General features: G+C 36.7%; 1 protein-coding gene across 5 annotated transcripts in view; it reads left to right on the forward strand.

Annotated features, from left to right (window-relative positions):
* The first annotated feature begins 631 nt into the window (after positions 1 to 631).
* Positions 632 to 14,113, forward strand: part of LOC126203328 (lysine-specific histone demethylase 1A) — a 100,386-nt gene continuing 86,904 nt past the window's right edge. Inside the window, exons 1-4 of one of the 5 annotated variants that reach the window (XM_049937599.1) lie at positions 632 to 656; positions 2,447 to 2,763; positions 7,815 to 8,011; positions 10,514 to 10,711. In XM_049937599.1, the coding sequence (XP_049793556.1) occupies positions 2,472 to 2,763; positions 7,815 to 8,011; positions 10,514 to 10,711 (687 nt within the window). In that variant the 5' untranslated portion in view covers positions 632 to 656; positions 2,447 to 2,471. The other 4 variants (XM_049937598.1, XM_049937597.1, XM_049937595.1 and 1 more) reach the window with 4 other exon arrangements.

The raw sequence follows: 14,113 nt of genomic DNA on the forward strand, positions 1-14,113 counted from the left end.
CATTATTCAGCAACAAAACATAAAGTGTCTGGCAGGTAGCAGATCAAGTTTTAAATCTGGCTTAAAATCGTTCCTTTTGGACAACTCCTTATATAGCATGGACGAGTTTCTGTTTCAGAACCGGTAAACAAAATGTAGCTCTAAATGTAGTTGCATTTGTAGAACTAAAAATTTCAGTAATATTAATATTAGCACTATTCATGTATGTATATATATCTTGTAATCTTAGTTGTTCCACACCATATCCATAAAAGTATCGGGAAAATGATCTACGGAACATGACATAACTAAAACTAAACTAAAACTAAACTGATTTTTGGAGAAGTGATTATGCATAGATGATTATAGGCCTACACAAGACTCAACGAAATTATTATTTCTTGGTCGACTTTTAGTATATGTGAAACAATTTATAAACACTAGAATTCCGGATATTTTATTTAATGAAGTGCAAGTGGAGTATGGTGTGGTGAGAAGATGAGGAGATGATGCTCACTTTTGAGCCAGGTGCAGCTTTTGATCAGTATGATCGTCTTAAGAAATGTTGCTGTAGACATATGTTAGGCTATTGGAAGTTCTGAATTGCTGAAGAATGCATTTAGCAATAGAACCTATTGGGGGTTCTTGAACCCGAACTGATGTTTGATCTGTGAAAGGTGACGTATCCGACAGTATTTAGTTTGAAGACTGCTGGTTATTGGATGAAGTTGTAGGCTGTAATTTTGTTCATGTAAGATAAGAAGTTAACGCAGGTTCGTGAAAGATTTGCTCTGTAATATTTTAGATTTAATGAAACCTGACAGTACGCCAATAGTTGTATTGTCTTTGAAGAAATGCTTTGAAGAGCGTCTGTTGGGAGCGACGTTTGGATTTTTGGTAAGATAAAGAATGACAAATTTATCACTGACAGATATACGCTAAATGGCATAGCTGCTGATATCTCATTTGCTGGAAGCTGCTGAGATAGCAAGCATGCGGCGGTACTGAGAAAAAATATCTATTATTGTGATGTGAATTAGCAGTAAAGGGTCAGGATAATAAGAATAAGAAAATAAATGTCATTTATGATTGTATTCTATGCTGTGCTGGGACATGTTAACGATCAGATGGCTTTTTCGAATACGCCGAATGCAATTAAAAAATAAATTGGACGTACAGAAACCTTTTTTTTATATGCGATAGATATGCATTGTGATATGAAGCGAAGGGCCCATCATAGGGGTTGCTGGAGGTGCTTATTGCTATAACAAAGAAGGAAATGGAATCAAAATTAATTGCGTTATACGTACGTGCTACAGATAATAAAGCTGTATTGTTCACATATTTGTTTTGGAGAAAATGAAGTAGGAAGGAACCAAAACAAATCTATGTATAAAAATTAAGACAAGGAATTTCTGCGTCTCCTGTTGATAGAACGATCCTTCGTGAAGACCTTTTTTTAAAGCAACTTTAATTTATGCTCCAACATTACATCCGATGCTGTGTTTTGTCCAGAATTGTAATATTCATTGTTTGATTGAAATCCTCAAAGGAGTTTGCTTTCGATTATGTCAGAACAGTGCCTTCATAAAGACCTTATAGATCATCATAGGCTACTGCAAAACTGTAGATGTACAATTAATTCCCTGGAAGTCGACACGTTTTATAATGATGTTACCATTTAGAGAGAAAAATGCTAAATAGGAAATATATCTTCAATGTAGGACATTGATGATTAAACGCTTCTTTATGTAGGTATTTTAGTATTCATTTAGGGCTTCATACTTTATTTATTAACTGTTTTGTTATCTACAATTTAGTTCATACTCTCATTATGTCATCATCCATATGTTAAGGAGAGATGGCAGTGTGGTTGGCAACTGAACCTGTTTGGCTGATAACAGAATCCAATTTCAAACTTGATTTTTAGCTTTTGTGATTTAGATATTACCTAAATGACTCTGTGTGACTGTCTTTTCATAATTCATATTGGCCTAAATGCCAACTATTGATTAACACTGAACAGAATCAAAAACTGTTTACATCAGCCAACTACTGATACAATTTAATGAGCTGATGGTTCTGGATGCATCTGGGATGCTATTATTATGTTTCAATTGACCAATGAGAAAAAAGCTGATAATTTTTTCTTTCACACCTTGTGACAAGACCTTTATGCCATTATCCATTGGTTTGGATCCTTTTATACAAACTTATATGGATTTTTGGGCTCTGAATAGACATGTCAAATGAATTAAAATGCCAATAATTATGACTGTCAGTATTCCTGGATAAATAAAATGGTGGTGAAACAGCACCACTTAGATTATTTTCAACATTTCTTCATGTATGCCTTTAGGCTAGGCTTGCATTATTTATTTATTTATTTATTTATTTTTTTTTTTGGGGGGGGGGGTTATAGGAACAATTCCTTACAACCTTTTTTGAAGTACTAACTTTTTTGTAGGAAGTGTGATCAATCAAAGGGCACCATGAGTCGTCGAAAAAAAACGAAAGTTGAAATTCATGAAATGGAAGAGAAATATGGACAGTTAGTGGAGGAAGAGGAGGTTCCTGATACTCAAGAAAAGCACAAAGTTAGTGCTGTATTAGACAGTAAGCCTGTAATAACAGATACCTCCAGTGCGACATTTAAGAAGAAGACTGGGGGCTCTGCAACTGCTGAAGCAGCACCAAATGCAACACCTTCACAGGGTGGTCAGTCAGTGAAAGAAGTGAAAGAGGAAGAAATGGAAATGGATTCGGAATTAGATGACCCTACAGGTAAAGCTTTCTTGCAAAAACTTATATTCTCTCTATCTCTCTCTCTCTCTCTCTCTCTCTCTCTTTCTCTTTCTCTCTCTCTCTCTCTCTCTCTCTCTCTCTCGTGTGTGTGTGTGTGTGTGTGTGTGTGTGTGTGTGTGTGTCAGGAATCAATGTCTTCAAATAGGTTGTTACAGTGAGAGGACTTTTCCTGAGCAAAGGAAAGAATTCTCTTATCTCATGAAGTGCAAATAACACAACTTAATTTTGTGCTTCTTAGCAAGGGCCCGCAGAACACTAACCTTGCAGACACTTAAATCTTTCATGTTAACAAAATTTTTCGTGGACCACTGTATGTAATGGTATTTACCATATTTATTTATTACAAACTACATAACAGCAATATAAAATAGCATTCAATGATGTTGGCTGCAAAGCTATTGCCTTCACCATTTTGATAGCTAAAGTTGCCAGTGAGTGACAAAATGCTACCAATTCAAAGTCCTCCATCTTCTGCTGATTCAGAACTAGGGACATCAGTCATCATGATAAACGTGTGTGTGTATTATATATTTTATTTTAAAATAATTGTCAGGACATCCAGGCCGTGTCACCCACTATTTCAGATTTGAATCAAACTTGCCTTGTTTGTTCTCCACATGAAGAAAGGTAATTAATGAAATTTTTACATTTTATCTCTCTCTGTTTCCATTTTATGGCACTTCAAAGTTTGGTAGGATTGTAATTGTTAACATAGTGGTAGGACAGATTGACATTTGTAACCCTTCTGAAAATAAGTTTCCATGTATTTATTTGACATCCAAATGATGTTAAGCTGGTGGTTATATTTAAATAGCCTACTATTACAATTTTAAAAATAAGTAACTAAAACAATCAAGATAATAAGAAATTTGTACTTACATCATTGTATTATATTTTGTAAAAAGTGTGATTGAGCATTATATTGAAAATTACATAAAAGGAAAGGGATATCCTTAATGCGGTTTTTTTTTCCAGAATAATTATAATCACTTGGGCTGTCACTTAAGAAAACAAAATTAATGAGACTTTTGTATCTTAATTGTGCTTCTCATTGTATATTGGAAATTTAAGGTATTTCTTTGATGATAAAAGTCTCACTTTAGTGGTACTATTTACATTTATAATTAATGTTTATTTTATTTAACTCTTAACTGAATGGTGTGAGAAGTGATCCAAGTTAAATGATGGAAGAGAAAACTTCACACTTCCTAAATTAAGGTTGTGACAAGCTATGGCATAAAAATATGTGATTAATGAGTGTTATGTATTAACCTCCTGTTTGTTACCACACATGACAATCACTGATCCCATTTGTTGTGAGAACGCAGTACATGTGAGGTGCCTGGTTGTTTTCATCGCCCTGGAATACCACAAGGCACTTATAAAGTACTAGCTTTGTCCATTACCTAATAGTTTGAACCTCGAGTTTTCTTCTAAATATTTACAAACAGAACAGGTACTGTTTACGTTCAAAAACAAGGTAACAAATAATATACCATATTTGTTTTTCTTGTTCTTTAAGTATTTTTTCTGCTTTCCTGTGAATTTCAACTCGTCAAGTTTAGTCTTACATTGCGGATGACCATTTGCCAACAAGAGTCACAGAGCTCATGTTGTTGCTTTTGAAAAACACCAACCTTTGTAAGGAGTCTAGTTTTGAGGCCTCATAACATGACAATAGATTGCAGATGGTGTTGACAATGGTTCTGTAAAAGAAATCATGCCAACATTTCATCTGGAGTGACACCGAGTGGGTCTGGAGAGGAACATTCGGAGAGCAATAGCAAATGACATCAAATAGACACTAATGAAAAAAAAAGAAACAGATAGGCCTAAAAATGAGAAGTATATTGGAAAGCAACCTGCATTCATATTGTTCTGTTATTTAAAGTATATTTCAAACTAGCTTCTTAGTCGTGTTATAAACATCAGAAAAGTTTGGAAAGTAATTGCACATAATTTTCACCACTAATTTGCTTCTAATGGAGTAGGTAAGGTAGTGATCCATAGTTTATAATCGCTGTCTATGTAGCAATGCCCTGAGTGAAAGCTTGGATTTTTCCATGGTTGTTAGCGAGCAGCATGAGGCTATGATTGCGATGATGAAATCTCATTCTGAGGACTGATATTGAAATCCACATGTGACTACCCAAAATTACGCTTGCTGCCGTTTCCATTCTCTCTTACGGCGACTGGCAGGATGTTGTCCTTGAAAGTGACACAATCAAATTCCTGTCCCATCATTTGTTTAGTCTGAATCAGTGCTGTGTCAAATGGCCTTGTCATCCAAGTCTTCCATCCTTTTTATTTCTTAGTCTCTTTTTTTCAGTGTGGCATTGAGGGCATAATCTATCATGGATATTTATTTGTCTGTAATATGGGGATTTTCAATTTTGTGGATATTTTGACAGCTTTTGTTTTAGTTCTGTCCGTAGCAGACTATTATCGCACTTGAATTCAGATTGACCGATTTAGGTAACATGCAATGATCAGGCATCATAGAGCTCACTTACATAGAAAACTCCATTTTAATTGCACAGAGGTTGGGAAGGCGTGATCATATTAATCAGAATTTTGGTTTGGACTACAGTGTGAGAGTGCTACATCATTGTCATAAACAAAGTGTGGTACAATTGCTTTTATATTTGATACATGTGCAACTTGTTTCCAGAAAGGAGCATATCAACATGAATAAAGGTGCATTATGGAAATGTCATGTAACTTTTACAATTCACTGTAAATTAAAATGTTATGAAAACTCCGTCAATCTCTCTGTGAGTTTTAGTATGAACATATTTTCTGTAAACGTGTATCGGTTTACGATTTGACGAATCTACGATGCCAAGACTCGCTCTCAGATAACTTTTACGAAGGTGGAGTTGTGGTGGTATCCATTGCTGTACTTCATAAGTGCAGCTTAACTGTACTCAGTGAAATTGATCATTTTTGTTGGTATTTGCAGTATGTAAGCAGTAATACAAGACATGAAATTTATTTGAAAACGTGAATATTGACGAGCATTAGCTGTGTAATGGAATGACAACAATGAAAATTTGTGCCAGACTAGTACTCAACCCGAATTTCTCTCTTTATGTGAGTGACTGCCTTAAACGTTCTGGCTATCCGTGCATGACCCATGGCTTCCATATGGCATAATTCCTGCATCGCAGCCTGTACTTGTATACACATCATGTAATTCGTATACAGAGGAGGAAGTCACTGCCTAGTATAGGTGGATAAATACAATACTGCAGTGCCTGTGTTGTTAAGAGGAATGATGCAGTGTTCCTTTGGCCATGGCATGCATACTTTGTATTGTTGGATAAATGCGAAATGCAGGAAGATCTGCAGCGTATAGGCACTTGGTGCGGGGAGTGGCAACTGACCCTTAACATAGACAAATGTAATGTATTGCGAATACATAGAAAGAAGGATCCTTTATTGTATGATTACGTGATAGCGGAACAAACACTGGTTGCAGTTACTTCTGTAAAATATCTGGGAGTATGCATGCGGAACGATTTGAAGTGGAATGATCATATAAAATTAATTGTTGGTAAGGCGGGTACCAGGTTGAGATTCATTGGGAGAGTCCTTAGAAAATGTAGTCCATCAACAAAGGAGGTGGCTTACAAAACACTCGTTCGACCTATACTTGAGTATTGCTCATCAGTGTGGGATCCGTACCAGGTCGGGTTGACGGAGGAGATAGAGAAGATCCAAAGAAGAGCGGCGCGTTTCGTCACAGGGTTATTTGGTAACTGTGATAGCGCTACGGAGATGTTTAGCAAACTCAAGTGGCAGACTCTGCAAGAGAGGCGCTCTGCATCGCGGTGTAGCTTGCTGTCCAGGTTTCGAGATGGTGCGTTTCTGGATGAGGTATTAAATATATTGCTTCCCCCTACTTATACCTCCCGAGGAGATCACGAATGTAAAATTAGAGAGATTCGAGCGCGCACGGAGGCTTTCAGACAGTCGTTCTTCCCGCAAACCATACGCGACTGGAACAGAAAAGGGAGGTAATGACAGTGGCATGTAAAGTGCTCTCCGCCACACACCGTTGGGTGGCTTGCGGAGTATAAATGTAGATGTAGATGTAAATATGATAAATGCGAATTTTCATTGTTGGCGTTCCATTATACAGCTGGCGGTTGTTAATATTCGCAACTGTGACTACATTTCATTATTTAATGACAGCTGTAATTACTGCAGTGCCTCTTCCTTCAGACATGCATTCGTGTCCAAAGGAACATTGCATCATTCTTCTTAACAACACAGGCACTGCAGTATCATAGTAATGGAAGAATATTAGCACTCTGAGAACAGCGCTTTCTGGTATGAAACAATCTCACAGCAAAACTTTGCTAGACACATTCTAACACAGATCTTTGCCATTCATGACATGTTCTAGCACCTGAGCATCTGCTCTTGGCCTAGTGCAAAGCTTCAATCTGTCAGTATTCCTTTTATAATTTGTTTAAGCTTGACAGAGTGCACCTTACTGAATTAGCACACCTGGTGAAAGGACATGACAGGAAAAAAAGCTTAGCCAATGCCTAATTGTCTTCAATGGGACGTTAACTCTAAATCTCTCTTCCTTCTGTCTTGAAGTGTATTTCAAAAGCAATCGTGTACTTTTTATTGTTTCTGAATTGTCCTCAGAGTGGCTTATCTTTCATTCTGATTGCTCTTTATCATTATTTGTTTTCATTTCAGTTGGCTTCTCTTTGATTTGAGTTGATGAACATGTTAGGCATAATAGCCCCTATTTCATAAATTTCTGAGTGGAGGATTTTCCCATACATAAAAATTTATTTATAACTTATTTTATAATTATTTTTAGATGTGTAATTAGTTTTCATTGTCCTGGAAATAACTCCATGCACGTAAATATTTATTTATAACTTGTTTTATAATTATTTTCAGATGTGTAATTAGTTTTTATTGTATTGGAAATAACTTCATGCACTGCATCACATTATCAGTTTTTATCTCTTTGATCAATTTGATTAACCAAACGATTAATGCAGCAGGATTGGAAGGCGCAGCATTCCAGAGTCGCTTGCCATTTGACAAACTGACAGCAAATGAAGCATCCTGCTTCCCGGATGTAGCTCAAGGTCCTCCACAAACACAAAAAGTTTTTCTTCACATTCGAAATCGCTTGCTACAGCTTTGGCTCGAAAATCCTAAGCAGCAGCTACTTCTGGAAAATGCTCTACCAATAGTAAGTGAAGTTTATTGAATAAACTTTTCTGATCTGTTCATGTCAGTAAATAAGTTGTTTCCATGTTTGAGCCTTGAAACCTGTAAACTCTGTTATAATTTAATATTAATTGATTGATTTGTGATTTTTTTCTTACCAAGACTGCAAAATCAGAAAGAGAAAAACAATATTAATGCTGTCTTAAGTAAAATCTACATCTCCTTACCAATTGCTGAATCATGAACAATTGCGAGAGCATTAGTACATACATAAATTTGTTGTTATCTCCAAATCCTTTGCAGCGTTTTATGTTTCCACTGACCTTATATTAAGGTGGACTAACAGCCTTATAGATAAAGTTGTGGCAGGGGTAGGAAAGAAAATCACAGTATGATGTTTTTATGCTCTGCTGTAAGCTGTCACATTGGAATTTACAGCAGGCAACAGTTTTTACTCCAAATATCAGTATGACGTCACAAAGTGTTGATATTTTTTTGTGCTGCTCATGAGTAGAATCTGTTAGTCTTAAGTTGCTATGCTGCTACAGCTTTGTGCTATCTAATTACATTCTGACTTCTTATAATGTAAGTGATTTCATGAATTTGTAAAATACTGAATTCACTATGAATCTCAAAGGTTATTGAAGAAACATTCAAAATAAAAACTGGTGTAGACCTTGATTCCTTGCATTAATTTGTTCCAGGCAGAGCAGATGTGAAACAAGTAGATGTGTTGAAGAATTTTTCTGAAAAGTCCATATACAGAGATACACACATGGACTCACACTTTAGCAGAAGGTGGCAACCCATCAATAAAGAGCATCCCCAGTGGTCTTGTAATTTCTTAAATATGACTAGATGAGTTGTTGTACAAAATACAAAAAGTAATAAGAGTTCTAGAAGGGCGCACAAATTGTGATTGTAGCAGGAAATGAGTTGTTCTATACAAAATGAAGCTTCTGTTAACCCTGCCTAGAGCCTTCAAAAATTATCACACAATGAATTACTGATTTTCAAAGACTTCTTTCAACAGCTGAAAATGTTGGGGTGGATATGTGAGTTGACTGAATTAAAAAAGAATGGAACAAATTTAAGGGGGAAAAAATCATACTGTCCATACATACAATTATTTGTCAGAATAGAATGCAATAGAATCAGCAGCCTCCACATAAAAATCTGACCTGTATTGTACAGTGTACATATACAAATGAAAGAATCATTGAAGAATTGTTAGAAAGTGTACACTTTTGATAGAAATAATTTGGTGAGTCTCAGACTGTATCATATCCTAAAAACTAAAATTTGCAGGACATAGATAAAGCAGTCCCCGTCTCCATAATTTGCTTCATTTGTGTGTGCAGCCGTGCCAACTGGACAGCAGGATTTGTGACTCCACAGTGGCATGTTGTGCTGCACTCCACCTTGTTGACTTTAAGATGATCCCAGTTCCCTTTCAGCTTTTTCACACTTTAGTTTTTCTTGTCTTGACTGATGCATTTCAGTGAGCAGATGAAGTATATATTTGTACACCTACAGTGTAGTGTGGCTACAGCGTAGTGCCAAAAGCTATCAAGTTTTCTTTCTTTTTGCGTGTGTCTGTCGCTGACTCGACACTTCTGCTGTTTGATAAGTGGTCTTCTTTAATCCATTCTACCAGAATGTCCACATCATTCCATTATTAAGGTGTTTGACTATACCACAGCTGTGCGGGAGGTGTTAGTAAGAAATGTGAAAGAGGTAAAAGAACTTGAAGGTGAATTTAGTGAGATACTTGTAAATTGGGGTCCACATGGGGAATTTGTGCCACATCCATTGATTCAGGTAAGTGTAAATTTGAAAAATTACGGCATGTTAGGTCAGCCTTCACTCTTTAATTGGAGAGCTGCAATTGATGTCAGAAGGAGGCATTAAGTACTGGCTGTGTTTCCAGTTCATCTGGCTCCCGTGTGTTCCAGACAGACTAGCAAAACTCAAGAATGATGCATATAAGTGTCTTGTAAGCTACTTCATTTGTAGGATATTTGCATGATTTCCCAGAAATTTTTAATGAATTACTGCCTTGTGTTTGCAGTCTTGTCTAATTATTGTCTTCCAATTTCTGTTTTCATATCACACTCAAGAGTCTTACAGAAGTACTGAAATAATGACACTGGTTTTGTAAGTTATAATTGATTTGTTCTTTTCAAAAAAAATACAGAGCATTCATGTATACTTCTGTGCAGTATTTTGACTTGGCTTGTGGTCTCCATATAATTCCTCATCTCTCTTCAGTCAGCTAATCATTCACTGTACATATCCTGTGTACACTTCATTATATATCTGCAACACTATAGTTCTTTAGTTGGTTGCAGTAGTGAACCATTTTCCAATATGTAATGATAAATGACAGTAACATTGTGTGATATTTAAACATTTAATACCTTTTACCATTTCTGCTTCAGAAATTACTGAAAATATTCAACATAGAATTTTTTATATGCAGGTATTTCAAATTATTTTTTGTCAACGTAATACATTTTTACAGATGGAGCCACCGTACAATAGTGATGGACCTCTTGTAGCTCGGGTACATGCATTCCTGGAAAGGCACGGATTCATCAACTTTGGAATCTTTAAGCGGCTGCGCCCATTGCCTGCAAAGAAACTGGGCAAAATCATTGTCATTGGTGCTGGAATAGCTGGCCTAGCTGCTGCCCAACAGCTGCAGCAATTTGGAATGGAGGTGCAGTTGGTTACTGTTCCAGTCTTTAATTTGTTAAAAATTATAATGCAAATGTGAGTTTGCCAAGGTGTATAGTTGCAGGAAGCCTTCTGGTACCATATAAATGTTTGTCTGAATATTTCCCATTAAGAATGTAAACTTTTTTATGGTCGGAAACACAAAACTGATTATTTTGGTTTTATTAGTTTCAGATTATGAAAAAGTAGAAATTGGAACTGATAAATCAGAAAAGTGATAATCCACTTATATGTTCATGTAAGACCTTTTTGCAAATGGTTGTTGTTGTTGTTGTTGTTGTTGTGGTTGTGGTCTTCAGGTCCAGAGTCTGGTTTGATGCAGCTCTCCATGCTATTCTATCCTGTGCAAGCTTCTTAATCTCCCAGTACCTACTGCAACGTACATCCTTCTGAATCTGCTTAGTGTATTCATCTTTTGGTCTCCCTCTACAATTTTTAGCCTCCACGCTGCCCTCAAATACTAAATTGGTGATCCCTTGATGCTTCAGAACATGTCCTACCAACCGATCCCTTCTTCTAGTCAAGTTGTGCCACAAATTTCTCTTCTCCCCAGTTCTATTCAATGCCTCCTTCTAAGTTATGTGATCTACCTATCTATTCTTCAGCATTCTTCTGTAGCACCACATTTCAAAAGCTTCTACATAGTGTCAAATCATTTTAGGCTTGATATAGCAATAGCAAATTATGAAATTACGAATTTGGATGTAGATGGCTAGGGATTTGGGGGAGGGGGAGTGGGGTGACAGGTGACTTTATGTCATTCCTATCTCCAAATGCTGCTACGGTTCTTAGTCAACATAAGCTACTTTCAAATACACATGCACAAGGAAGATTTTATCATCTTCCTTTTTTTATTCAGCCAAGGAGAGATGTAGGGAGTGGGATGAAAGTTGCTCATAAGGCAGAAATAAAGAAGTGTGGGTCACGAGAAATTATCAGTTTCAGTGAAGAGAAGTAGTACTTCTAACTAGCCTCTCTGTATGTTTAGTCTGCTGTGGAACAGTCAGGGAGTGCATCGTGCAGTTGTGGTGTGTCCCAGCAACCAGATCCTGCCCTGAGGTAACCACATAGAGCACCTACTGCAGGAACTTCTGGCTGACAGCTGATGATGCTAGATTACATGCAGAGGGTTGCTGTATTGATGGAAGAGATCCATTTTTGTCTGTTGACTGCTGTGAGACAATTGTCTTCCTGGGACATTGGCAGCTTGTTAATCTCTTACCAGGTGTGTTCCCAGACAGTAAATGCAGCTCCACAAGTGAAAAATAAATTATAGCTTTGTATTTGGACTGGAGCCATTTTTTACTAAACCACTAAAGGATATAGTTGCTGCCTGTGACATGGTAGTGATTGAGTTTGATGTGTTTGTATGTTTTTTGAATAGTGCATTGGGCAAGGTTTCACACTGGTACACTGCAGTGTTTGTGAGGAAAGTGCTGCAAAAGATTTAGTTGGATTTGAAGGAGGTGCATCCCAACATAAAGTACATTTGAAAAGGCAAGTTGTTCAGGTGTCCACGAATGGCCCTTATGTTAATAACACTTTCCTAAGAGAGCTGAAAAGCAAGCTCAGAGTCGAGGGTAATTCAGAGGGTCCTGTGTTTTTAGATTTTGGGACATATTGCTTATATACAGTGTAAAGAAGTTTCTCTTGCAACTCTGTTCTTGTCAAAAATTTGAAGCCTCTCTCATAGCTGTTCATGATGCAGTCCAAATCACGGTGGGGGGGTTGGAGTTTTATCTGTAACTATCACAAAGCTGTTAATACATAGCTTCCGAAATGCACATGGTAGGTACAGTGAAACAATAACAGACAAAAGGGCAATTGAGAAGTCCTCAAAATAAAATAAGAGAGAGTAGAGAAAAGCTAAGAGCACTACAAAGTATGAAAACAAAACTCATGGAAAGTACTGAGAAAGAGGCTTTTCAGGTTGAAGTAGTGGATCTATCACTAAAAACTACCTGCTTGTGACTTCACTTAATGTTCATGTGTGTATCCTTATCAGATTAGTCTATTACTATTCCTCGCATAATTGTTTTGTTCAAAGTATATTTGAATTTTATTCTTAAGTCTCTTTGTAAGCAGTGTACTTTTTTACTGAAGTAGTAGATTATGTTCTTTGTTTTCATGCTGATGGCTCATAATGTAAATGTTTATCAGTTATGTTATTTCCTTTGCAACCTAGTCTCATTCCAATTTTCCTGCAATTTATTTGTTAAAATTACATTTTACACTTAATTCTGTTGTCAGATACTGGTATGTTTATTTATTAGTTCATAAACCATGCTCAAAATTGGTTAGATACTAAACACAGTATGACCCTGAAAAAATCAAAAATTGGCCTGAAAAACATGGGGACTTTTTATTTTTAGAAAATTGCTGGACAACCTGGAAGTAGTAGCTCAGCTACAAAGCCCTTCTATCCTTCCACAGTTTGATGGTTTAATTTCTGATGCTAATGTGTCTGGCACATGCATTAAAGTTAGTTTCGGCACTCTTCTGCCTAGACATCTTGGAGCCTTATAATTAGCTCTCACGAAAAAAATGTCAGTAGTAATAACTGTATTGTAATGTTCATGGGGAAAGATTCTTAGAACTGGTCTAGGACTCCTTGAGTAATTAATATAAAGTGGCAATTTTTTATACAGGCAGCATTTTTGATCAGTATAACAAGCTGTGGATGAAGCTCCTGTTTACTGTGCAGTTTCAGAGCTCAGACACACAGCTGGGAAACCCAGCATGGACATACCAGAGTGAAATCTTCCATCACTCATTCGTATCACACACAATGTATTTTACATCTGGAAACGTCTTGTGAGAGGATACTTGCACAGATAACTGCCTGTAGCATTCAGTGCAATCTTATTGCTGTGTTTTTGGTAGTGTTGTGATGTCCAGTGCAGGGTGAAACATTTCTGTGGAAATGCGAATTTATGATATATCTCTGATATTCATTGTAACATTATTGTAATAGAATCTCAGATTTGTTGAACTTAATGTGACTACCATCCAAGTCAAGCACAAGCACTCTTCTACAGACCAATACACTCTGTTCAACATATGAGGGGAGATTTTATCAGCTGTGTCTCTAATTCATTCTTAAAATTGGGTTATGGTGTTGATCTTCATCTCGTGCACTTCAGCCTTGATAAACCTCCAAACAAAGCAATTAAAGAGGGTCAAATCTGAGGAATGAGGGGCCCAAAGACTCTGAGAACGACATCCAATCCATCCACCAAGAAATGCTGCATCCTGGAAATTACAGACAATTGAAGTAAAATTGGGTAATGATTCCTGCTGCTGGAAAAAAAAAAGAACCTATGGCTCCAGAAAGATTTGAGATGTATCAAGGTATGTCTCCAGTAATTGTTTACTTTTCAAACCT

This window comes from Schistocerca nitens, chromosome 9 (assembly GCF_023898315.1).
Source record: "Schistocerca nitens isolate TAMUIC-IGC-003100 chromosome 9, iqSchNite1.1, whole genome shotgun sequence".
Taxonomy (NCBI): Eukaryota; Metazoa; Arthropoda; class Insecta; order Orthoptera; family Acrididae; genus Schistocerca; species Schistocerca nitens.